This window comes from Mytilus trossulus, chromosome 1, assembly GCF_036588685.1.
Source record: "Mytilus trossulus isolate FHL-02 chromosome 1, PNRI_Mtr1.1.1.hap1, whole genome shotgun sequence".
Classification (NCBI taxonomy): Eukaryota; Metazoa; Mollusca; class Bivalvia; order Mytilida; family Mytilidae; genus Mytilus; species Mytilus trossulus.
In genome coordinates this window covers 14,290,481-14,317,273 of record NC_086373.1, presented here as the reverse complement: position 1 = coordinate 14,317,273, position 26,793 = coordinate 14,290,481, and the positions used below count along the sequence as shown (strand labels likewise).

General features: G+C 32.0%; 1 protein-coding gene across 1 annotated transcript; it reads left to right on the top strand.

Annotated features, from left to right (window-relative positions):
* Nucleotides 1–1,797: 1,797 nt before the first annotated feature.
* On the top strand, nucleotides 1,798–19,320 carry LOC134721364 (caspase-7-like). The gene is made up of 5 exons (XM_063584720.1): nucleotides 1,798–1,882; nucleotides 15,219–15,282; nucleotides 16,749–17,032; nucleotides 17,481–17,659; nucleotides 19,135–19,320. Exons 1-5 carry the CDS (start codon nucleotides 1,867–1,869, stop codon nucleotides 19,318–19,320), a joined length of 729 nt encoding a protein of 242 aa, XP_063440790.1. The 5' UTR covers nucleotides 1,798–1,866.
* Nucleotides 19,321–26,793: the final 7,473 nt, after the last annotated feature.

Below are 26,793 nucleotides of genomic sequence, written 5' to 3'. Positions count from 1 at the left end.
ATTTTTTCTAGAGGTTATTGATGTGTAAACCGGGTCTTTAACTCACAAACTTGACATAAAAGTCCTTCGGACTTTTATTCAGTTTGTGAGTTAACCGCCCCGGTTTACACATCAATAACCTCTAGAAAAAATGTGTTTAATCCTATAATGTTTTCATGTTTTGTAATACATAAACACAAAGGCCTGTGTACACAAGGCCATGCTTCTACACTAGTCTAGGTCGAGCATCGTACTGTTTATGATCTGTTGGATTTGTACCGATTGATACTTTTGTCTATATGAGAACATCATTTGGTTATTGGCTTTGAAAAAGGTTGTAGTAAAAACGCGGTAGAACGTTGAGCTCGGTTTACTTTATTGGCAATCATACCAAATCTTCTTTTTTCCTTTTTAAGTGTTTTGTCTTCTTAATTTTTTTTTTTGTAATTGATGCCACTCTGACGAGTCAAGCCATTTTCAACAGATGCTGACTATACATCCAGTTTTGATACTATATGTTGTGTTGTAACACAACTGTCACATGTTAATATGTAGTTGTTCGGCGCTCACAAACATGCTTAACCCTTGTGTCTTCGGTGTGTCTTTAACTTACTACGTATACTTATATGTATATGGTATAAGTTTAGGTCATTGTTAAAGGTCGTTCTATGACATTAAATTCGTGCACATCATTGATTCTGGTGGATAGTTTTCTTATTGCCAATATTACATCTCCTCATATTATGCTGTCAAAATCCTAAAATATTTGTTTACTCCATTGTCGACTTATCTTTTGATTGAAATTAGCTTTCAGAATTCCGGCAAATATGAATTTTGGATGTGTAAAGTAAAAATAACTACTTTACGAAAAAAAAATTACAAAAGGATAATACGCTAGCTATATATACATAAAGCTGAGAATGCGATTTTCCCCGATGCGTAATTCAGGAGGGATACTATACCAATGATGCGATGTTTCCCCGATGCGTCATTCAGGAGGGATAATATATCAATAATTGTGCAAATGTCTTCCCAAAACGTTGTCAAAGAAATATTTTTGTGATGCATATATGTAGATATTTTGTTGTTCCGATGTTCTTTTTTTTAAATATTTTCTTAAAAACGTTGAGAAAATGTATTTACAAAACATTTTTTTTGCTAATATTTTAACCAAATTTTAAAATAATATTATGAAATCAATTACCCAAAACCCTTTACAGTAATAGAAAATGTTTTGGCTAAGCAAAGTTATTTTATATTTATTAGTTTAAGCAAAAACAAACAAATAGTTTTTAATTTTTTTTTAGTGTTTTCTTGTTCAAAGCAGGGACAGTCTATAGTCACTCGTCTCAAACAATTTTTGTTCTATATATAGCTTTATGTTATATTAGATGAGTGTCTGTGTCTATAGTATAGAGAGTCCCTGTCAAAGATTTTTTTTTATCTCAAAACTGAATTGCGACTTCAAGTTTGTGCTGGTCCTGGGAGTTTTTGTCCTGGGTCTTTCTGTCATACATACCAAACCGTAATTTCATTATATTTTCAAGACTGATTTTAGGTAAGATCTGAGACTACTATAACCTGGGACTATTATACTATTAGTATAACCAGGAACATATATATTGAGGTATACTGTTCCCAGGTATAATAGTTCGAGCTGCACTAGTCCAAATTAATCAGCACCTTTATTCTTATTTTCAAATTCATAAATAGCTTTATAGATTATATATCATCTTTTTTGTCGGAGACGGACCAAAATAACTTCCGGTAAATTAAAACTGCTTATTTCTGTTCTTACACCGGACAGAATTATATCCCTTCTTCCTGCTGGATATTTATTTGTTATTGTTGTAAAAAAGTGTTTTCCAATCAGTTTTAACAGAAACAATGTCAGGCAAATCATGTAAATACAGTAAACAAGTTTGTTATGCATTTTTCATAAATAATAAGAACACTCGCAATGTCAAAATGAACAAATCCTACTTTCGTTTTAAGACTCATCATAACAAATGGACAAACTTATGTAGCCGTATAATTTTACACCCCAAACACTACACTGTGTACAGAATTACCTGTGCAGTTTGAAAAATGTATATGCCTGCCGGTATCAGGTTCGTTCGCGCCTAATTTTTAATTCTAATTCCAGTTGAATAACTGGAAAATCATGATTGTCGTTATAAATTGCTTTGGTGTAAGTAAAACATTCAAGATTTTAAATGAAAAACACAAAAGATGGTTTTCAACAGCTTGGTCCCTTTGATCTGAAACAATAAAATATAGCAATACACTACTATTAATGAGTTCTCAACTAAAATTTGTAATTCTCATATGCTAAAAGAGAATTTTTTGACAATTTTTGAACTTTTAAGGTAAAATTATGTTGTATTCTACTAAATATTTCAATGTCCAGAGAAAATGTTAGGGCCATGTTCCATATTTGGAATATTTCTACTATATTGCATTTGTTTTAGTATCAACATATGCTTATGTTAAAAGAAATCATACTGATTCATTTATTTCTATGAATAGTAGATGCTGCATAATAGATTTTATTGGTTCTCAAAGATTATGGATGCTCTCTCGATTATATTAATAACTTTTGTAGTTGTGAAATTGTTTTGTATAAAAAGCACTTCTTATTTCTGTATATGGCATATTTAAGAAAAGTGTCTGCGGATAATGAAGAACAAAACTAAAATTGCATCTCCACCTTTGATAGATGCTGATGTAATTCTTTTAATTTCATATTGAAGTCCATTGAAAACCTCAACGTTTGGATGCTCGCTTCCAATTATTTATAGATTCTGGCATCCCAACATATACGGAAACTGACATCCCAACATATCTGGATGCTGGCATCCCAAAATATTCGGATGCTGGCATCCCAATTTACCTGGATGCTGGCATCCCAAAATATCCGGATGCTGGCATCCCAATTTATCCGGATGCTGGCATCCCAAATTATCCGGATGCTGGCATCCCAATATATCTGGATGCTGGCATCCCAAAATATCTGGATGCTGGCATCCCAAAATATCCGGATGCTGGCATCCCAAAATCTCTGGATGCTGGCATCCCAAAATATACGAATGCTTGCATCCCAATATATCTGCATGCTGGCATTCCAAAATATCGGGATGCTGGCATCCCTATATATTTGGATGCTGGCATTCCAGAATATAGGGATTCTGGCATCACAACCATGCAGACATGTACCATTTTTCATTATGAAATACGAATTTACATGCTGCTTCTCATCAATTGATTTTAGCATTAAGCCACCAGTATAACACCCAGAACATTTCCTAAGGTTTTGATGTGTGTTGAATGTATATTAAAACAATCAAGTAAACATAAAAAAAAGCTACTGATGAATGCCGGGAAGATTATATGTTTTGTCTTTGTTCATGTCCAGTGGCCAGTTTAATGCATATTGAGAATGTGACATCATAGGTCAGAGTGTGAAATGTATACTTGACCAACAAACCGAGTCTGAATTGTAAAGTGCTAGTTTACCATGTGAATGCTGATGTTAACAATTTGATATTTATAAGACTATGTCAATGTACTACCGGTAAGTTTCCAATAATAAGCCAATTTTAATGTTATTTTTCTGACTTTGATTACCATTATGAAAGACATGATGTATACATGTTATTGACTACATGTATAATGGTCTCGAGACAATACATTTATCATATATGACATCAGGACTACAATTTTCAAATCTGCTCATGTTTCGAATGTTCATAGAATTTTTTTTTTTGAAAATAAGCTTAATGCAAAATTGCCCAATGACCATCAACCTTTGGAATGTCTGATTAAGTCATCCAGGACATACTCTACAAAACAGATTGGAGACTGTACCTTTATGAAGATGCTAAATATGAGTTGCATTTAATGTATGAAGTAAGGAGATTTGTTTTCCGCACTATTGTCTGTATACCATAAAACATGTACCACAATGCAATATTTAAAAAAAAATCTATTATCGATACTGGTGCAGTGTCTTTGATCTGTACGTACTGGATATAGTCAGTAAATCTCATGTATCTGGACTTGCTGTATTCATTTTCCAATGTGTCAGTACATGCCCTCAGTACATTATGTCAGCATCTTTTAGTACTGGAGTCTTTCATGTCATTAACACAACTATTTTTTTTATTACAATCATTATTAAACTTGTATCTTTTTTTCTGTATTTTGATATTTCAATATTTGTTAATCATTTAATCAAATCAGTTACACGAACTGGAACTTTCAAACTTTATATTATCATGTATTGCTAGTAATCTGAAATCAGCTGGAATCACAAATGATCTGGTGCTGTTTGGATGATTCGTCGTCTGAGTTTAACCTGTCCAATAACTATAAAGTGTTGCGATACATTAACACACAACACATGAATAGTAACCAGAAAGGTGAAGCCACTTCTTTACTCTTTACAAATGCTGAAAAGAGAAATAATAATTATATGAAAGATTATCAAAAATAATTTTTCGTTGTAACATCACAACACTAGGGAACAGAAAGTAAATATTCATGTATGATGTCATAAAGATGTAGAATTAAATTTAAAGATTGCTTTCTCACTCGTGGTTGATATTAAAAATAAAATACTTGCACACCCCCTTCCCTACGAGAAAATGCATTATTATTCGAAGAAAATCTTCATTTAAACTTCTTTTAAATTAAGTTTTCCACACCAATATATGCCTGATGTTTCTGCGTAGTCGTTAAAACACATATGAACCACTATTATAGTTCAATTGAAATTTTATCGAACAACATCCAGGTCTATACTGTACATTATGAAAAGGAGAAAAGTGTTTAATTTCATCGAAGTTTTTATTTCGAAATACATCCTACATGTATTTAGTGACTTTCGTGAAATTTAATTCCCATCTAGAGTGGGGGCCCATATTCCCCGGGGACACAATTTCGCCGTTTTATGATTTTAATGTGTAAACACTTCAAAGGATGGCTAAAATGGAAGAACTATGACGATAAATTATAATTTTATAACAAGTATGATTGTCTTTTAAACTTAAACAAAATTACGGCACTTACTGCAAAAGATAGAAAAACGGACCACGATTTTTTCAGTCAATTCCTGAATGAAAAACAGGATTTTCAAAGATTTTTTTCTTAATATATTTTGGACTGATTGGCCTAAGTTTCTGTTTTTTTTACACATTTGAAATGTCTGCTGTTCATCTATAGTGAAATTTATTTGATAAATATTATATAAAGCTGCAGTTATTTGGTTTTAAATAGATGTGTAAAAACGGCGAATATGTGTCCCCCATTGACGAAACTTCGGGAAATTTCAAACACCCTTTAATGTAACCTTGCATATGATTATTTTCAAACAAACATGTTTTCAAGCTTAGGAATGTTTAGCATTTGAAATTATTTTCATGTTGAAATATCAGTACACTAACTTCAAAAACATAGACCTGAACATAAACTGTAGAAAACATGGAAAGATATGTTTAAAATGAGCACCCCACTCTAAGATTGTATTCGGTTAACACATTAATTTGTGTGTTTTTTTTAAATTTTAGCCTAGTCTTGGAAACACAAAACTCTTGTAGCGATATTTACATTTTGTTCATTGTTGGAGGCCATATGCTGACATTTAATTGTAAACTGCTTAATCATGTTAGTGCTATATTATTTGGTCTCAGTCCGGTGGAGAGTTGTCTCATTAACAATCATACCATTACTCAGATATTGCTCACACTTCAAACGGCTGTTTTGCAAAACAAGCTAGGCCCATGAGCGTAGGAAGTCAAGACTCAAAGTAATCTCGGACGGGCACAAGTTAACTAGTTTTAGACCCTTGCAAAAAAAGAGGCAAACAACACATTCAATTTTCTAGACCTAAAATCAATCTTAAGGGCGCTCCTGGGTATAAATGATTTTTTTTTTCTAATATAGGATTTCGCTATATTTTTTCATAAATGAACTTTATCATATACTTAAAAGAAAAATGAAATAAAAAAATGGGGTCACCGTTCATTTAAGCTAAAATCTGCCTCTGGAAAAAGTTAATGTCCTTTTTTTCTGTTGAACTAATAGGAGAAAAAGAGGAAATATCGAAATAAAAAAATAACCTAATATAAGAAATCACTTAAATTTTACAATAATTTAGTTTATGTACAGCTTATTTGAAAACAATAATAAAAAATATAGGTCACCGATGAGTTAAAAAAGATATTTCAAATTTAAGGCCAAAAAATGGCATTTTCGCACCAAAGGGAGATAATTTGGAGCTTTTTCAAGTTTTAAAGTCATCTGGGGCCAAACCAAATCATTTTTGTGGGTTGTTTTTTTTTGTACCATATCATAAAGTAACAACTAATAGTGTAATAAATAAAATTTGTAATGAAAAAAATAAGGTTTAATTTTTTGCTAAAATTTTTGTACCCAGGAGCCTCCTTAAATTAAGTTTTTCATACTTTATTTTTCTTGAACTCAGACTCTTACCAGTGATGCATTTTAATGGTTTTCCTATAGGTTGTCTAGGAGTAAACAAAATCAATTATGCAGACCCAATATTTTTACTGGCCATGGTAATATTGATGGTGGTTAATCGTCTCAGTGGGGTTTATGTCGATCATAGTTTTGTCAAAACTATTCATAACTTCATGAAAAAGGACATACTTCAATAATGCAAAATAAAAAGAATATATGTGTATTCCCTATGTATGTCTTGGAGGTTCATCTCTACCATAGGCATAGGCGGATCCAGCCCTCCTCCTTTTTCGTGTGAAAAAAAATTGGTTTATTATACAGGTAAACATTAAAAGAAGACTTTAGCGGGGCCCTCTGTTATGGCAGTCAGAGACCCCCCAAATCCATTTATAGAAAGTTGTGGAATCACCATTTGCTCCCACAAACGGATCAAAGTGCATCCCTCCCCGACGACATGGGAGAATCTGGCGACTGACATTCATCATTGTTGCTTAACCATTTGTGCCTGTAATTTTCCCTCTGGAAGTAATCAGAAATATATTATCCGGCTGGCGTATCAAGTCACTGAAATGCGTCCGAGATTACTCGGACTTCAAACAGCTGTTTAGCAAGACAAGCTAGGCCCATGAGCGTAGAACATTCCTTATGTCATGAATGAGGGGAAGAGGGGGGGGTCATGAATGGCTAAATCTGAGAAATCTCGAACTACGAAGTGCATGTAAAATATAAGCAAATCTACTTACCCGTATGAATAGCGTTCTATTGCGAACATGTTATATTGTTATATCAAAATGATGATAAATTGCGGCATACTGCATGGCCAAAGAAGTGTTTTTCGTCCTTCCCCTTGCAACCATGTCCACTTCGCCGATTTTAAACATTCTTTTTACATGACGTCATGCGGGTGGGATTTACCGCGTAAAAAAATAGTGCAAGCGCTTTCAGTATTAAACATAAGAAAATCTAATATATAAGAGAATATTAAAAGGGTTATCTGTTTTAATTACTTTTCGAAAAATATTTATATCGGTATTAGTGATTCTTGAGAATTGATTTCTTTTCATGTTTACTGTGTCTGCACGAATCTCTACGCATGGTGGTAAACCACCTCTTACGTCATAATATCCCTGACGTCATTAGATAAAGTGTTGGGAAGAAACAACAAACGGATTTTTGTTGTTGTTTTATTTTTTTGCATTACACAAAATTATGCATTGGAGTACATCTATAGAAATTCGGCCAACGGTATATCAAACAGAACTTGAAGGATTACTGCATTTGGATATCTTGCGATGTCTGCACTCCTATAGTTTTGGATGCCAGCATCCAGCTTTTTTGGGATGCCAGCATCCCAATATAACGGGATGCCAGCATCCCAAAATAACGGGGTGCCAGCATCTCAATAAAACGGGATGCCAGCATCTCAATATGACGCGATGACAGCATCCCAATAAAACGGGATGCCAGCATCCCAAAATAACGGGATGCCAGCATCTCAATAAAACGGGATGCCAGCATCCCAATTAAACGGGATGCCAGCATCCCAATATAGCGGGATGCCAGCATCCCAATATAACGGGATGCCAGCATCCCAATACAATGGGATGCCAGCATCCCAAAATAACGGGATGCCAGCATGTCAATAAAACGGGATGCCAGCATCCCCAAAAAATAAAAAAATAGTTTTACAAAATATATGCAAAACTAGCATCCCAGTAATAGTAAGATGCGCCAATACCTTATTATTTTCACAACAGCATCTACATCAAATTTTAATGCCAGAAGCATATAAAATAAAACACACAGCATACGTACTATAAACAGATGCTACCTTCTGCAAAATATGAAAGCAATTAAAAAATTGAGAAATACTTTGAAAAATAATTCTAAATTAGCATCTTTTCATTGAAATATGCTATTTCCTAGTTATTTCACGGAATGTATGAAAAAAACTGTACATGAGAATTTGAAATTTTAGTTGAGAACTCATTTATTATAACCAAAACATGATAACATTTATTCAACACATTGGAACCCCCTATTTTTGGACAATCAATGCATTTGAATGGGAGCATATAGTTGGAACCCCCCTTTTAAAATGACTGGATATATGCATATCAGTAATTGTCGATAATTCAGAAATAATTATTCAATGTCTACAACATTGGGAACAATTATTCCCCATATTCATGATACCTGTTCTTATAATAATTGTAAAATGTATACCAATTTACCATTTCAGCAGTAGTAATAGATAGAATATAATAATATTTTTGGGTCGGAAAAGATATTTTATAATACTTTTATTAATCGGGAATAAATATTAAATAATACTTTTTCCAATCGGGAATAAATATTAAAGACAAATCCCTCTATTGTTTATGCGCATATACCAGCGCAACAGTACTATGTCGTCAACGTTTTATGACGTCGTAGTTTCCGCGAAGTCGAAACGTTAATGAGAGTTATTCCTCTTTGAAACGATGGAGAGAGTGACAAACGTTTTGAAAAGTAGATTTTCCGAGAAGAAAATGAAAATTGTTTTTATATAATAGACATGTTCCAGAATTGGATATATAAATTAATTATGTGAATTAAGTGTATCTGAAACAAACAACAAAACAGCAAATGATAAAATATATGAATAAAAAGAGAGTCAACTACAGTCATGGGACAAAAGTGAGTTCTCACTCCAAAAAAGTCCTATCATTTCAACTAAAATCGATTTTTTCAAAAAAATATTACCAAGTAACCGTATGAGCGATTTTCATAAAATAGATACCAAAAGATGTAAAAATGTTTATTTAGTCATATTTTTCTTGAGTTTCGTTTTCATCATCTGATGAGTTAAACACAAATGTAAATTTATACGATTTTAATTTGGTTAGAATTATAGCAAACTTTTCAAGAAATATTTTTCTTTGTGTTCATCTCATCAGAAAATTAAAATGAGCATCACTAGTATTGTAATCAAATAAACAATAAAACTTCAGACATTTCTACATCTTTTGGTATCTATTTTATGAAAATCGCTCATACGGTTACTTTGTATTAATTTTTCGAAAACTATCGATTTTAGTTGAAATGATAGGACTTATTTTGACTGGGAACTCACTTTTGTATACAGCAATCTAACAACTGTCAAGAAACGAAACAAAAATCTGGATACTCTACAACAAGATGGAGGGGGATAGGACCTTTATCGGGACTCCGGGATCGGGTGTTTTAAGCGCGATATTTCGGGATCCGGGAATCCTTTTTAACTTTACTTTATTTAAATTCGGGACCTCGGGATTTCGTTTTTTTAAGTCCGGGATTTTGGGATTGGCCTTGATTGATCATATTATAATATAAAACTAATTTCCATAATTTGCTTCTTGTATGGATTTATCTGTTCTATAGAAACAATCTCTTTGGTAGCCTAGGTTTTAAATTGTTCTTATATTTCCACAAATCATTAAGAAAGTACGAACATCATCAATCATGTCATCCGAATTCAATGTATCTATAGAATTATAAACCTTACGCACAGGCTATATGGATATGGCAAATTGCACATACGTATTTTGAATGTTTAAGGCGATTACATTTTTAGAAGAATATAATATTCAGATTTCTGATAAGCACCAACAAATCAGTAACCCAACGACGCATACGTGTAAAATAAAGTCCATCTAGAGAAGTTAACATTTATGCTTCTAACTTAGTATAGGTTTTTGTATTCGACCACTCCTGAGTATGATCCGATTTGCCAATTTTTACATGTATGTACTAGGTGCGCAATTTCTTTATAAAAAAACAACATAATCCTGCCTGTGTTTCAAAGTCGTCGGAATGAAGAATTAAAGAGGAATGCATATGAAACAAGAATGTGTCTAAAGTACACGGATGCCCAACTCACACTATCTTTTTCCATGTTCAATGGACAGTGATATTGGGGAAAATAATCTAATTTCGCATTAAAATGAGAAAGATCATGTCATAAACAACATGTTTACTAAGTTTCAAGTTGATTGGACTTCAGCTTCATAAAATAAGTACCTTGACCAAAAACACATGACAAACCTGAAGCTTGCACTTTCATTTTCTATGTTCAGTGGACCTTGAAATTGGGGTCAGAAGTCAAATTGGGTCTTAAAATTAGAAAGATCATAGACAAGACAAGACAATATCATATCATAAGCAACAAGAACTTCAAAAACTATCCTGACTAAAAACTTTAACCTGAAGTGGGACAGACGGACGGACGAACGGACGCACAGACCAGAAAACATAATGCCCTTTATTAGTCTATCGTAGGTGGGCATAAAAAATCAATAGTTGATTTGAGAAAAAATGTCGGACTAGGTTCCATTCATAATCACGATATGACAACTTTATGCGAATACTTAGACTGAGTTTCTAGCAACATGACGGAATATTTTGATACGATAGATGCCTATTGATGAATGATCAAAACAGTAGAATGTTAAATAGACCCCGTTAACACTTGCAAGAAATTGAATCGATCTTTTAAGAGCATCTCTCATTTACGATCTTTTTAGAACTTATGATTTTAAATTTAGTATACATTGCAATCCTAAAATAATCGGTCATTTCGTAAAAAAACCAAACTCGTAGTAAATAGAATAAGGAAATATTTGGTTCATTAGATGCGCTTCTGCATTTATTAATTATCTTTTTGATAAATATGTCATAAGTCCTTTTAAAAACAAAAAAATGTCAGAATAATTTTACTTATAACGGTCATTTTGTTTCAAGATGAGGAATTTACAGAAAATAATAATAAAAAAAAAAATAATAATAAATTAATACAATTGAAAAGATAGTTTTTAAAATATGCACCGATTAACACACGTATATTTAGCGAATACGGAAAATATAAGTAACGGTATGAGTCGAGCACTGAAATGGGTCCTGTCCAAGGTCAGGAGCTTGTTATTAAGTAGTTGTCGTTTGTTTAAGTATTACATATTTTATTTTTTGTTCATAAATTAAGCCGTTATTTTCTCGTTTGAATGGTTTTTCATTTGTCATTTCTGGACCTTTTATAGCTTTATATGCATTATGAGATTTGCTCATTGTTGAAGGCCGTACGGTGACCTATTATAAATAGTTCCTGTGTCAATTGGTCTCTTGTGGAAATTTGTATTATTTGCTATCATATCTTTATCTTTCAGAAAAATGACGCAAAAAAACGACGTATACAATTTTTTTTATCTTCATGTTCTGTCAAATCATTTGAGTATACGGATGAAACTCTGAAATCAGTTACTTATAAAAATATATTACATAAAACATTTGGAATTGTAGATCGATTTATCTAAGCGTTTAAACTTAAACTTAATCAGGGTTGCGTTCAATATCGTAGCGGCTACATAGGGCTACATAGATTTATGACTATTGAACATGTAGCTAGTCTAGCTGCTACATAGATATTGATTGAAGCTAGCCTAGCTACTCGTTCATAAGATCAAAATATATGTAGAACTACGTAGCTGCTACGATATTGAACGGAACCCGGTTCATAAAAAAATCAATCTTTTTAAAACTACATTTGGAAGTGGTATTTTTAAGTTTTCCGAATCATATTTGCAATATCGGCTCCTCGGTCTTTATTGTTAGGGGTCTTAGATTTCTATTGATTTTAAGTTATTATCATCAAAATAAAAAGGAACAACATTCTTAACCGCGAAATTAGAATTCATGATATCGAAAGCAAAGGGCTGTCTTGTCTTTCAGATATACTTTGACTGAACTATGAAATGATATAACAAATGTATTCACTATTTTAAGAAGAATTTCTGTTCAACACATAAGCACTATAAATAAGTTGAATAGAAATGTTGTTCATATAAGCATAATCCATTCGCGTGTAAATTTGTTCAACGCATTGTTTTCCAACTACCGCATTTATATTACGTGTCTGTGAAACTGACTGAAAACTAAGTACTATGACGTGTAAATTAATATGCATTGATAGTAGTTGAAAACAAACAAACAACATAACAGCAAATAACGAAATTTGTATAGGAATAACGCCCAAAACCGGCGGAACGGCTTTCGACGTTATATTAGAATTGGCGCAATGTATTCCCGCCATTTCAAATTGTTAACCCTTTTGTAGAAATATCTCTTTTTCCATTCCGGTGACCCCATCGTTTTATTTCATGATTTTATCTAGAAATAAACAACGCATATTCTGTTGAATACTCATCGAGAAATTATTGGTCATTTTTTTTTAAACATCATTCTTTTATAGTTATTTCACAATAAATAAAGGCGCGAAAATTATTATAGGAACTTATCGCTATTATTTTCCCCTCGGAAATTGGTAATATTATTAAAATAGTTTGTATTAACAACTTGGTTAACAGAACAAACAATTTTTATGGGAAACCAACTTTAAAAAAAATATTACACTGCTATTAACTAGAGGTCCCGATTTCCAAACTCGATGAAAAAGACGGCGTTCTAAATCGGAAACGAGGTCGGTGACCCCATTTTTTTATTTGCTTATTTTGAAGCTTTTACCTAACCTAAAGTAAATATAAAATATAAAGAAGATGTTATTGGTAGATCTGAATAGAAGGATTTGTCTTTAAATAATACTTTTTCCAATCGGGAATAAATATTACATAATACTTTTTAAAGTCAGGTATAAATATTACACAATACTTTGTCCAATCCAAATAATTATTACAAAAGATTTTTTCCATTTTTTTTCTTCATTTTAATGAATGATAAGTCAAAATGATAAAAGTCAAAATGTTATACACGTCATAAGATGAAATTTCCACCATAATATTTATTCCAAAGAAAATTTATTATGTAATAAAACTTCCTGTTTGACGCTTTATGTTAAAGGGCAATACTACTCTCTTTCATAGTAAGTGTTTGGAGGACAGCTTGGACATACTATTTTTCTAGCTTTATCTGTATACTATGAACGATGAACATACATATACTTTGAATAAAGTATACATTGTATTTGCTATTTACTATCAATTCCAAATTTACCAACATGCAGCAAGAAACTTCTTTCTGTTGAACCTGTACTCAGCTGTTTGCTGAATTCCATCCACCATCTGTTCATCCAAGTTATTCCACAATTTCATTATCTAGATCTTTTAAAATATCTTTTTTCTGTATAAACACAGAATATGAAATAAGCTTTGACTGCCTAATTTTTTATTCTGAACCAGGCCCGTAGCCAGGAATTTCCAAAGGGGGGTTCGTTTGACTCACAAACTCGACTTTAACAGTCACAATTCGGACAGAGCATCGACTTTAACAGTGCTTATTTGTTTTCAAGGGGGGGTTCGTCCGAACCCCCCGAACCCCCCCTGGCTACGGGTATGTGAACTATCTCTTATCTCTCCCAAAATACTTTCCAAAGTCTTGTTATCATGCTCCTTTTGTGTCCTTGACAAATGGCTTAACCATTTCTTCCATGGAATTTTTTTTTTACATGATTGATTTGCATAGGATTTTAAAAAAAATAATCATCAAGTTTAAAAGTATTAATGCATTGCGAAAACAAATATTTCCATGAAATTCCAGTCAAATATTCTCATGAATATCCTTTTAAGCTCACCTGGCCCGAAGGGCCAAGTGAGCTTTTATCATCACTTGGCGTCCGTCATCCGTCTTTTGCCGTCGTCCGTCGTCGTCGTCGTTAACTTTTGAACATCTTCTAGACTCTAGAGAACCACTTTATGGAATGAAACCAAACATGGCATGAATGTTCCTTTATAAGGTGCTGACCAAGTGATGTTACTTTGTAGTGGATCCATCATCCAAGATGGCCACCAGCAGAGGACTTAGTTTAACATTGGACCCTTTGGGAAATGCATACAAATGACTTCTTTTAGAGAACCACTGAATGGAATGAAACCAAATATGTTACTTATTAGCCGATCCATCATCTAAGATGGCCACCAGCGGAGGACTTATTTTAACATAGGACCCTATCGAAAATGCATACAAATGACTTCTTCTAGACAGCCACTAAATGGAATAAAACCAAACATGGTATGAATGTTCCCTATGAGGTGCTGACCAAGTGTTGTTACTTTGAAGCGGATTCATCTTCCAAGATGGCCGCCAGCTTGGGGACTTGTATAACATAGGACCCTATGGGAAATGCATACAAATGACTTCTTTTAGAGAACAACTGAATGGAATTTAACCAAACATGGTATGACCGTTCCCTATGAGGTGCTGACCAAGGTGTTACTTTGTAGCTGATCCATCATCCAAGATGGCTGCCAGCAGGGGACTTAGTTTAATAACATAGGACCAAATGGGAAATACATACAAATGATTTCTTTAAAAAAAACACTGAATTGAATGAAGTCAAACATAGCATGAATGGTCCTTATGACATGCTGACTAAGTGTTGTTACATTGTAGCCAATCCATCAACCAAGGTGGCTTCCAGCAGGGGACTTGGTTTAACATAGGACCCTAAGGGAAATACATACACATGTCTTCTTTTAGAGAACTGCTGAATTGAATGAAAGCAAACATAGCATAAATGTTCCTTTCTTAATGAGGTGGTGGCAAAGTGTTGTTACTTTGTAGCCAAATTTTATCTTTTTATATGATTTCAAAACCCCAAGTAGTTTGCAATACAACCAATTGTATTTATTGTCATTTTGTTCCTAAACATGCATGAGTTATTTATCACTTGACATAAAGCAAACAACAATCATTTCTGTAAGCAGTTCTTATATTTTTATTTTTATTTAATTTAGCTTTAGATGCCAGTCTCATTCCAGCTGACTGGGTTGGTCAACCTGGAGATCCTAGAGGACAAAGGTAATATTAATCTCAACATTTCAGGTAACATCAACTGCCAGTCCTTTTAAACTAACTGGTGTACATCCTCTTAATTGAATTTCATCATCTGCATCTTTGAGAATTGAATAAAGTGGCATTAAAATCAATTATCCTTAGACTCCTAGTTAAGATTCCAATTAGTTTTGAAATGTCATATACATGTAGTTCATATGAAATTGTCAATAGAATAGAATAGAATAGAATATTTTTATTCACCAAATTAGGGCCCTCAGAAGAGGACATATAGTACACAAACAATATGATCACCTCCTATTATATTTGTATATGTAAATTCTATAAGATGTATTGCTTCTGAATAAAAGACTATTATTATTATTAATATATATTTAGAGCAAAAATGTCATAAGCAGTCATCAATGGAGACTTATGCAGTGTGTTATGCAAAAAATATGAATTTGCTATTTATTTTATTTCCAATATAAAACTTTTTTTTCAAAAGTTATTTTGAGAACATTTAGGGTATGGTTGAAATGAACTTAGTACCAGTAGATATAGAATTTTCACATTCTTTTGTTTATTTTGTTATAATAATGCTGTGAATATTCACATTTTCTTATGATTTACACATTTAATAGTATCAATTTTTGTGTGGAAAATACATTACAATAAATTTGAGGATGCAAATGGGGAATGTGTCAAAGAGACAACAACCCAGCCAAAGGACAGAAAATAGTCAAATGTCACCAACAGGTCTTCACACAGCAAGAAAATCCTGCACCCAAAGTGGGGGCTTTAGCTGGCCTCAAACAAAAATGTGTACTAGTTCAGTGGAAATGGACATCACGCTATTAAATCTCTAGGAAAACTAAATGAACTAAAATTAAAAAAACATACAAAATTCTAGCTATTGGTTACAAAAGCTCCTGAATTGGGACAGACGTAAACAAAAACCATATTATTTTGTGAAAAATTATTGTACATGTAAAATTGATGATCAATTATTATACATATTCAAATCCAGAGAAAACAAAAACTACTCAAAAAACAAAATTATGGCTAAATAAACAAATAAACTGTAGACAAATTTGTCATTCAACACCTGGCTTGATAAAATCTAACCATAAATGCATTCAAAATTAAGTACATATTCAAAGATCTTTCTAGTACAATGCTTTTTTGATAACCTTAATTAGTTTATTCTATGGAAAAATAAGTTAAGTATGGATCATATTTTTATTTACAAGCTTTATGATATAACATCTTCACCATAAAAAAGTAGGATGTGATATCAAATTTTTAGAAGATTTCTATTGGTACAGCTTAACTTTCAACTGAAACTTCAACTATGAAAGCATTAAGTGAAGGTTTTTAAAATTATAAATGTATTTTGTGGTATTAAAATTCCTAACTTTATATTTTATTAATCATGCAAGGATTCTCAAAATGTTTTTTGAATAAGAAAGTGTTATCTTTTCATTTGACAGACCAAGACAAGTACCAGCACCGGTACCAGTACCGGTACCCGTACCCCCTATTTCAGCTGTGATAACCAAAGCCGAGTTTGATAGTAAATACTACCAAATAAAATCAGGACTAGTTCTTGTACTCAACAACAAAGAATTTCTTGTAGAAGGTGAAGAATTAGGAGATCGTACTGGCACAGATATAGATGCTTCCACTATAAGCCAAAGATTTTCAGAGATAGGATTTGAATATGAACTGGAAACTGACTTAACTAAATCTGCTACACTTGAGTGGTTTGAAAGGGGTAATTATAGTATACAATAGACGTATTTACACTTGTATGCAAATTTGTCCGCCATTACGTAAAATCACACAGGTTCCCGTAAACTTTGACATCATAATTTAAAATATTTGACGTCACAATTTAAAAGTGATTGTTGCTCGACGTCAAAAGGTGATTCGGAGTAGATCTAAGGTCATTCGGAGGCAAGATTCAGCTAAATACCAAAAGTGTAAATACGTTTATACAATATATATTTAATTATTTACTAAAATGATGACACATTTAGATATATTTATCTCAATAATTATTATTAACATCACTGCATTTCTTGAGTCTTGACATAACAAAAAACTTCTTGAAAAGCATTGGTCCACATTCACTTTTTTATCAATTTGCCCTTTGTGCATGTTGTGAGAAAGACCATCATGAAATTTTACTATTGTACATGTATATTCAATATGTATTGTAGTAAAGAGACAGTTAATTAAGAAACCAGTAGATTGCTTTGCATTGGTGATTTTGTCCCATGGCACAGAGAATGGTGTTTATGCCACTGATCATTTTATGAGAACTGAAGACATTGTAGAAACCTTCAATGCCACAAATTGTCCACCACTGAGATTTAAACCAAAAATAGTAATAATACAGGTGAGTAATTATAGTGCTGTAGTTAACTGGGATATTGCATCTTTATATTACATTGGTTGCAATGAATTACATTGATTTCCCAGTTAGATAAAAACCGATAATTTCACATGTGAATTAAACATGGTTATTTCACTCTCTGACGTCATACAACAATAGGCGTTGTCAAGACGTCGATAACGTCGAAACAAAACATGTGTAGGAAAAACATATAGTTCCTTACATTTTCTGCATTAATTTCATAAAAAAAGGCAATTTGATAATGTAATAAAAAGTATAACTAAACGCCGTATTTGAATATAAAAAATTAGACAACTTGTGACCGAACGCCGCTATGGATTAAACTTGTGCTGCGCAATCGTTTAATCCATGCGTCGTTCGGTCACCCGTTGTCTTATTTTTTATATTCAAATTCGGCGATTAGTTATACTATAAATATTTAAGCTCTCCCAGCAGGCTCAATGGACCAAGTGAGTCTTCCTCATCACTTCATGTCCATCACCCTCAATGAATGTTGTTGTTAATTTTACAAAAGTCTTCTTCTCTGAAACAATCATTATTAGGGTACATAGTTTAAAATATGTATATCCAATTATCCTGCTTGCCATCCAACATGGCTAAAAAGAGAGAAAAAAAATGGGGTTAAGGGGGCTCCTGGGTATAAATGATTTTTTTTTTCTAATATAGGATTTCGCTATATTTTTTTATAAATGAACTTTATCATATACTTAAAAAAGAAAAATGAAATAAAAAAATGGGGTCACCGTTCATTTAAGCTAAAATCTGCCTCTGGAAGAAGCATACATCATTGTTAATGTCCTTTTTTTCTGTTGAACTAATAGGAGAAAAAGAGGAAATATCGAAATAAAAAAATAACCTAATATAAGAAATCGCTTAAATTTTACAATTATTTAGTTTATGCACAGCTTATTTGAAAACATTGATAAAAAATATAGGTCACCGATGAGTTCAAAAAGATATTTCAAATTTAAGGCCAAAAAATGTCATTTTTGCACCAAAGGGAGATAATTTGGAGCTTTTTCAATTTTTAAAGTCATCTGGGGCCAAACCAAATCATTTTTTTGGGTTGTTTTTTGTACCATATCATAAAGTAACAACAAATAGTGTAATAAATAAAATTTGTAATGAAAAAATAAAGGTTTAATTTTTTGCTAAAATTTTTGTACCCACGAGCCACCTTAAATGCAAGTCGCATCTATAAATTTGAAAACCAATAAAACGGAGAAAATTTGAAAAGGACTAATGAGATCTACCAATTGTTGGATGACATAAGAAATGTCAGACGACTTTTTATAAATGTTTTTGCCCTTATATAACAACCTTTTCCATTTTATTTTATATTTGCCTGTTATCTTGAAAAAACTATTGATAAAGAGATTTTGTTATGGGAAAAAATATAAACTAGGAAGACTAAAAGACATTAACTATAATTTATGTTATTTTTTTAATTGTTTAAGTCATGCAGAGGAACAACCTTGAGTCGTGGGATTAATGTAGGACTTTTGGATCCAAACCAAGCTGATACCATTGCAGACACCACTGAATATCATCAATGGTTGATGGGGTTACCAGCAACAGTAACTATTCGTCTTCCAAATGAAGCTGATTTTTTATTTGCATATGCAGCAGTTCCAGGTATGTAAATCAGAATGCAAAAAATACTTAAATATTCTGTAGTTCATAAAGAAGTAAATAAATGTTTAGAATCTGAAAAATCTTGGTAAGATTTCAAATAGATGAAGATCTTTAGGGTTCAAGGGAGATTTTCCAGCAATGTAGATGATCCAATATAAATAAATTGAGACGTGAGTTGTGACATATATACATCATGGTGAAAGCAACCTAATGTCATAAAATACCAAAAAGATATATAAATTGCATCATATAGTCTTCTACAACAGATTAGTGTATACAAATAAGTCAAGCTCAAAATGTAACATTAAGATATATTGCATGAATTTTAAAACTGCTGACTAGGTTCCTGACTTAGGATAGACACACGAAAACTAAGCATGGTTGAATGTTCAATAAAATACAACTTTCCAATAGTATTCAATGCAGAAAAAAGTAAAACCAAGAATTTTAGTATTCATAAAATTAGAGTTATCCTCAATCATCGGTTTCATAGTTATAAGCAAAAAACTGCATTTTACCCCTATGTTCTATTTTTAGCCGTGGCGGCCATCTTGGTTGAATGGCCTCGCATCGGACAGATTTTTCAAACTAGATACCCCAAAGATGATTGTGGCCTAGTAGTTTCAGTGGAGATTTTGTAAAAGATTACTTTAATTAACGAAAAATGGTTAAAAATTGACTATAAAGGGCAATAACTCCTAAACGGGTCAACTGACCATTTTGGTCATGTTGACTTATTTGTAGATCTTACTTTGCTGAACATTATTGCTGTTTACAGTTTATCTCTAACTATAATAATATTCGGGCCAGGTGAGCTAAAAAAGTAGGAATTTGAACAAATAATTGAAATTATAAAGTTTAAAAGATATTTAACATATGATCATGATTATGGTTTCAAAATATTTTTTATAAAGTTTGTTTTTCAACATTAGCTAATTACAATGTATTGATTTGATTATCTCTATCATAAATAGAGTAAATGTTATATTAACAAACTGACCAAAGATTGATAGATTGATATATTGGAGTTAAATGCTGCTCTGCTTAGCATGCTTTGTTCACTAAGGAGAAAGAGCTGAGCCTGGATGTCTAAATTAATGGGTTCTGGTAATGGTTACATGTATTCCTGTATTTATTGGTGGAAGAAGCCAGAATACCTGCATAGAACCACCAGCCTTTGAGTCAATTAAAATTGGAAACAAATGCACACACCACATGAGGGTTCAAACTCCAAACCTTAGTGTTGACAGGCAATTGTTGCAGTAAGTGACATCATATTATTTAAAACAGTCAGCCACCAAGGTCCTAACAAAAAGTGGTTAAAGATTCTAGATAGCAAAGAATCAGAATGCTTTCTATGTAGAAGTTTTTATTTATTTTAAAAACAATTTGATTATAGAAAACAACAATCAATATAAAAATGTAACTCTGACAACTACGTAAGTATCACTCAACCAATGTTATTTCACATATATAAATAAAAACAATTCTTTAATTGTTTAGTACATTTGTATATATTTCATGATCTGATTCTCATAGTTGTAGAAACAGATATTTTGTCTTGTTTTGTCTTTTGAGATTTGGCCCTCAACCTTCAGTAATGGTTCAATGACCTTGGATGTTTTGCATAGTTAACATGTTCAAGTATTTTATGTGATATCAAAATTTTCTTTTAACCTTCAATATTACATACAGGCAAGACATATGTCTGTGTCAACATTTTTATATTGATTGTTGTTTTCTATAATCAAATTGTTTTTAAAATAAATAAAAACTTCTACATAGAAAGCATTCTGATTCTTTGCTATCTAGAATCTTTAACCACTTTTTGTTAGGACCTTGGTGGCTGACTGTTTTAAATAATATGATGTCACTTACTGCAACAATTGCCTGTCAACACTAAGGTTTGGAGTTTGAACCCTCATGTGGTGTGTGCATTTGTTTCCAATTTTAATTGACTCAAAGGCTGGTGGTTCTATGCAGGTATTCTGGCTTCTTCCACCAATAAATACAGGAATACATGTAACCATTACCAGAACCCATTAATTTAGACATCCAGGCTCAGCTCTTTCTCCTTAGTGAACAAAGCATGCTAAGCAGAGCAGCATTTAACTCCAATATATCAATCTATCAATCTTTGGTCAGTTTGTTAATATAACATTTACTCTATTTATGATAGAGATAATCAAATCAATACATTGTAATTAGCTAATGTTGAAAAACAAACTTTATAAAAAATATTTTGAAACCATAATCATGATCATATGTTAAATATCTTTTAAACTTTATAATTTCAATTATTTGTTCAAATTCCTACTTTTTTAGCTCACCTGGCCCGAATATTATTATAGTTAGAGATAAACTGTAAACAGCAATAATGTTCAGCAAAGTAAGATCTACAAATAAGTCAACATGACCAAAATGGTCAGTTGACCCGTTTAGGAGTTATTGCCCTTTATAGTCAATTTTTAACCATTTTTCGTTAATTAAAGTAATCTTTTACAAAATCTCCACTGAAACTACTAGGCCACAATCATCTTTGGGGTATCTAGTTTGAAAAATCTGTCCGATGCGAGGCCATTCAACCAAGATGGCCGCCACGGCTAAAAATAGAACATAGGGGTAAAATGCAGTTTTTTGCTTATAACTATGAAACCAAAGCATCTAGAGCAAATCTGACAAGAAGTTAAGTTGTTAATCAAGTCAATATCTATCTGCCCTGAATTTTTCAGATGAATTGGACAACTGGTTGTTGGGTTGCTGCCCTCCAATTGGTAATTTTTAAAGAAATTTTGCCGTTTTTGGTTATCTTGAATACTATTATAGATAGCGATAAACTGTAAACAGCAATAATGTTCAGCAAAGTAAGATCTACAAATAAGTCAACATGACCTAAATGGTCAATTGACCCCTTAAGGAGTTATTGCCCTTTATAGTCAATTTTTAACAATTTTCATTAATTTGGTAAATTTATGTAAATTTTTACCAAATATAGTTCTCTGTTACTAATGGGCAAAGTTCATGATAGATATAATTGTAAGAAGCAAAATCGTTCAGTAAAGTAAGAACTTCAAACACATCACCATCACCAAAATACAATTTTGTCATGAATCCATTTGTGTCCTTTGTTTAATATGCACATAGACCAAGGTGAGCGACACAGGCTCTTTAGAGCCTCTAGTTTTATGCCCCACCTACGATAGTAGAGGGGCATTATGTTTTCTGGTTTGTGCGTTCTTCTGTCTGTACATTCGTCTGTTTGTTCGTCTGTCTGTCTGTTCGTTCCATTTCAGGTTAAAGTTTTTGGTTGAGGTAGTTTTTGATGAAGCTGAAGTCCAATCAACTTGAAACTTAATACACATGTTCCTTATGATATGATCTTTCTTATTTTAGAACCCCATTTTCATGGTCCACTGAACATAGAAATTAAAAGTGTGAGTTTCAGGTTAAAGTTTTTGGTCAAGGAAGTTTTTGATGAAATTAAAGTCCAATCAGGATATTGTTTAAATGTGATTATACTGGTTAAGATAATAAAAAGGAAATTGTTTTTACAAGAACATTTTTTTTTATTAATTTTCAACATATTTTAAGACAGGTCTGTTATTTCAATTTCATGCATAGACAGTCTACTCGATAGAGTTGCAGTAGATGTTTATATCAGAATGCAGTCGGTATGAATTTGCCATTAGGGGACGACCATTTGATATTCTGGTGGGGGGCCAGGAGGATTTTGAAAATAAATAACTCAGCCTTGATAATCACAAAAATAAATGGTTTGTTCTGTGGTAGTTTGAAAATAAATAACCTGACTTGTAATGTATTGAAAATAAATAACTCAGCAGTTCTATACCGTTTTGGGCCTTCAGTGGTTCCAAAACCCATCAAAAAAATATGTTTGACAATACAATCTTCCTTTGGAAGATGCCAAGTACATGTAAAACCAAACTAAATTAACTTTATTACTTATGATGTATGTTTGCAATACATGTATATTGCTTTGGAATATAAATGATTCATTTTGTGAAGAAAATTATAAAAAACCTAATCTAATTATACCAATTGTCTTTTATAATATACTTATTACTATGTATTTGTGTTTCGTTTGTCCTGTATCGCTATGCATTATCTTAAAATGTTTGTATATTATATTGTCCTCTTGTACACAAGTATGTGTCTGAGGTTATGAATGAAATCTTGAATCTTAAAATTTCTGCAGGGGATAATGATCTTTTCTGATTAAAAGGTACATATTGACTTGACTATACATGTATTATTCATAATTAACAAATATTTTAAAAAATTGTATGTTTTCGAATCATAAATATAGTTGTGAAAATGAATAATCAGTCCCTTGCTTTAATGAAAATGAAAAATCTTGCTTCGATAGTGCAGAAAATGAATAATCTGTCCTCTTAGTTTACAAAAATAAATAACCGATCAAAAACAAATCCTCCTGCCCCCCCAGAATATCAAATGGTCGTCCCCTTACAAAATTAGAGGAGGTTGGTATAAAATTTACACAAACTCTTATAGGCTTCTGTCCTCATTGATTGCAGCATTAAGATTTTGCCAGAAAGTAACCCTCAAAATGTTAAAGGGTATCCTCAAAATGTTGATGGTTTTCTTTACCTAAATGGAAATGATATATTTTGGTTGAACCTATACACATTTTGCAATCTCAAATAGAGGTATTTTATAATAATTATAAAATTTCATGAATTTCAAAGTTCTACATATTAACTGGTTAAAGATCAGGGGTATACATCATTGAGACACCAGCCTTAAGCTTATAACAAACATATATTTAGAGGGCAACATAATAGCCTTAACAGAAATCAAATCAAACTCTTAATTGTTCAAATTCTTTAAAATTAGGGAATAAATTTCACGGAAACCATTTACAATTCACTGTTAATACTGTATTCAATTACTTTCCAAAAACATATACATCAAATATAAGAAAGGCAACCAATGAAAAGGTTCCTGTCTCAGGACATTTCTTTTCTTTTTGATCTCAATCTTTTGCCTTTTAAATCCCAATTAGTAAACTAACAAATTAAAAAAGAAGAGCATTAAACAAGGGAGCATACTCTGAAATGTCTAGTCTTTACTACTTACCACTCATTTTATATTGATATCCCTAAATATAAAGCATTAGCACAACTATCACATTAACTTTAAACACATGATACAAGAAAATGAGAATTAGGTCAGATAAACCAAAAGGAAAATATGTGACATTGTTCACTTTTCAATCATTCAATACACCAAACCAAACAAAGGACACAGATGGATTCATTACAAAATTGTGTTTTGGTGATGGTGATGTGATTGTAGATCTTACTTTACTGAACATTCATGCTGCTTACAATTATCTTTATCTATAACGAACTTTGCTGTTACAGTTTATCTCTATAGTAATATTCCAAATGATAACCAAATGATGCAAACTTTTCTTAAAATTACCAATTCAGGGGCAGCAACTCAAGAACTGATTCCCTGATTGGTCTTAAAATTTCAGGGCAGATAGATCTTGCCCTAATGAACAATTGTACCCCATGTCAGATTTTCTCTAAATGCTTTGGTTTCAAAAATATGAGCCAAAAACTGCATTTTTCCCTATGTACTATTCTTGGCCATGTCTGCCATCATTTTTTTTAAAACAAGATACCATGACAAATGATGGTTGTGGACAAGTTTGGTTAAATTTGTCATAGTAGTTTTTGAGAAGAATATTTTGGTAAAAGATTACAAAAATTTACGAAAAATTGTTAAAAATTGACTATAAAGGGCAATAACTCCTTAAGGAGTCAACTGACCAATGAACCATGAATGAGGTCAAGGTCAGATAAACAATGTCAAACAGACATAGATATAATTGACCTTTTGCTTATAGTATTTAAGAAACAAAATTAACCTGAAAAACGTAACATTGACCAATGAACCATGAAAATGAGGTAAATGGCAGATGATACCTGCCAGACAGACATAAACACCTTACCATCCTTCCATTCAACAAATATAGTTGACCTATTGCTTATAGGATCTGATATATTGACTTGACGACAAAAACTCAACCTTTATATATAGATTAAAATACAAAAAGAATATTTATATCATAAATCACTAGCTGTCAATTCATGTGTATCAATTTGACTCAAATACTATTTATAACAATGTAAAACATTTATCCAAATTACAAATCGTCTAAAATAAACAATTTGCAGGGATGGGCTCGATAAAATGTAGTTTCATTTCGTGTAAATCTAAGTGTATACGCCATCTTATCAACTATCGAGTTGACCTCCGAAGACCTCCGATGATAAGCATATAACTGTTATAATCACAAATCAGGGATAACTTATGTACATTGTATTATATGTATCTGCATAAATAAAGATACAAATAGATAGCGAACTCGTGCAATTGTATTTTTCTTGGTCTGTTTAATACCATATTATAGATTAAAAAAATATATGTTAACCATAGTTTAACTTGTATAAGAATGATTTTTTTGGTAGTTTGAATCAAATGATTTAACTTTGTTTCACTTTCAATGTTGACATTCTTTTCCTTTAAATAACTGAACACACACAATTGCTGATATTAAAACAAATCAGGGATAAATTATGTACATTGTATTATAATTATCTGCATACATGAAGATACAAACAGATAGCGAACTCAATTGCTGATATTTAAACAAATCAGGGATAAATTATGTACATTGTATTATAAGTATCTGCATACATGAAGATACAAACAGATAGCGAACTTCTTCTTCTTCTTCTTCTTCTTCTTCTTCTTCTTCTTCTTCTTCTTCTTCTTCTTCTTCTTCTTCTTCTTCAGGAATGATTTTTTGTAGTTCAAATCAAATGATCATCCTTTGTTTCACTTTCAATGTTGACATTCTTTTCCTTATAATAACTGAACACGCACAATGCACGAACCACACTTGCTGTGAATTGCGAATTATTATTTCATTTTTCACATTCATTAGTGAATGCAAAAAAAAAAGGTTTTTCATATTCAGTTGGTTTTTTCATACCAGTTATCACTCCAATTAGTTAGTAAAACAATGATATGTCTTTAAAATCTACAAGGAATTAAATATACAATTCCTTGAAATCTATAAACAAAAATGATGTTTCATAGTTTGCAATTCTAAACTCCTAATATTTTAATCTTTCGTAATTAATGTCACAAGCCGTCACTTGACAAGGGATGTACAGACTGTATCTATTAAGGGCATACGAATCAGTTACAGGGAAGGTAATGACGTTGCTAACGTAATTTGTTATTTTCGCGACGTCAAACTGTGACATATCGGGAAAAGATGCATTTTTCGACTGATTTTTATCATTCAAACTGATTTAATTTGAAAACGAGTTCATGGACCCCTATTTTTCAAAACGGCATTTTGTTTCATTTTGCAGGGAGATTATGTGACCCAAATTTTATAAAACTGTAAATAGAGGATT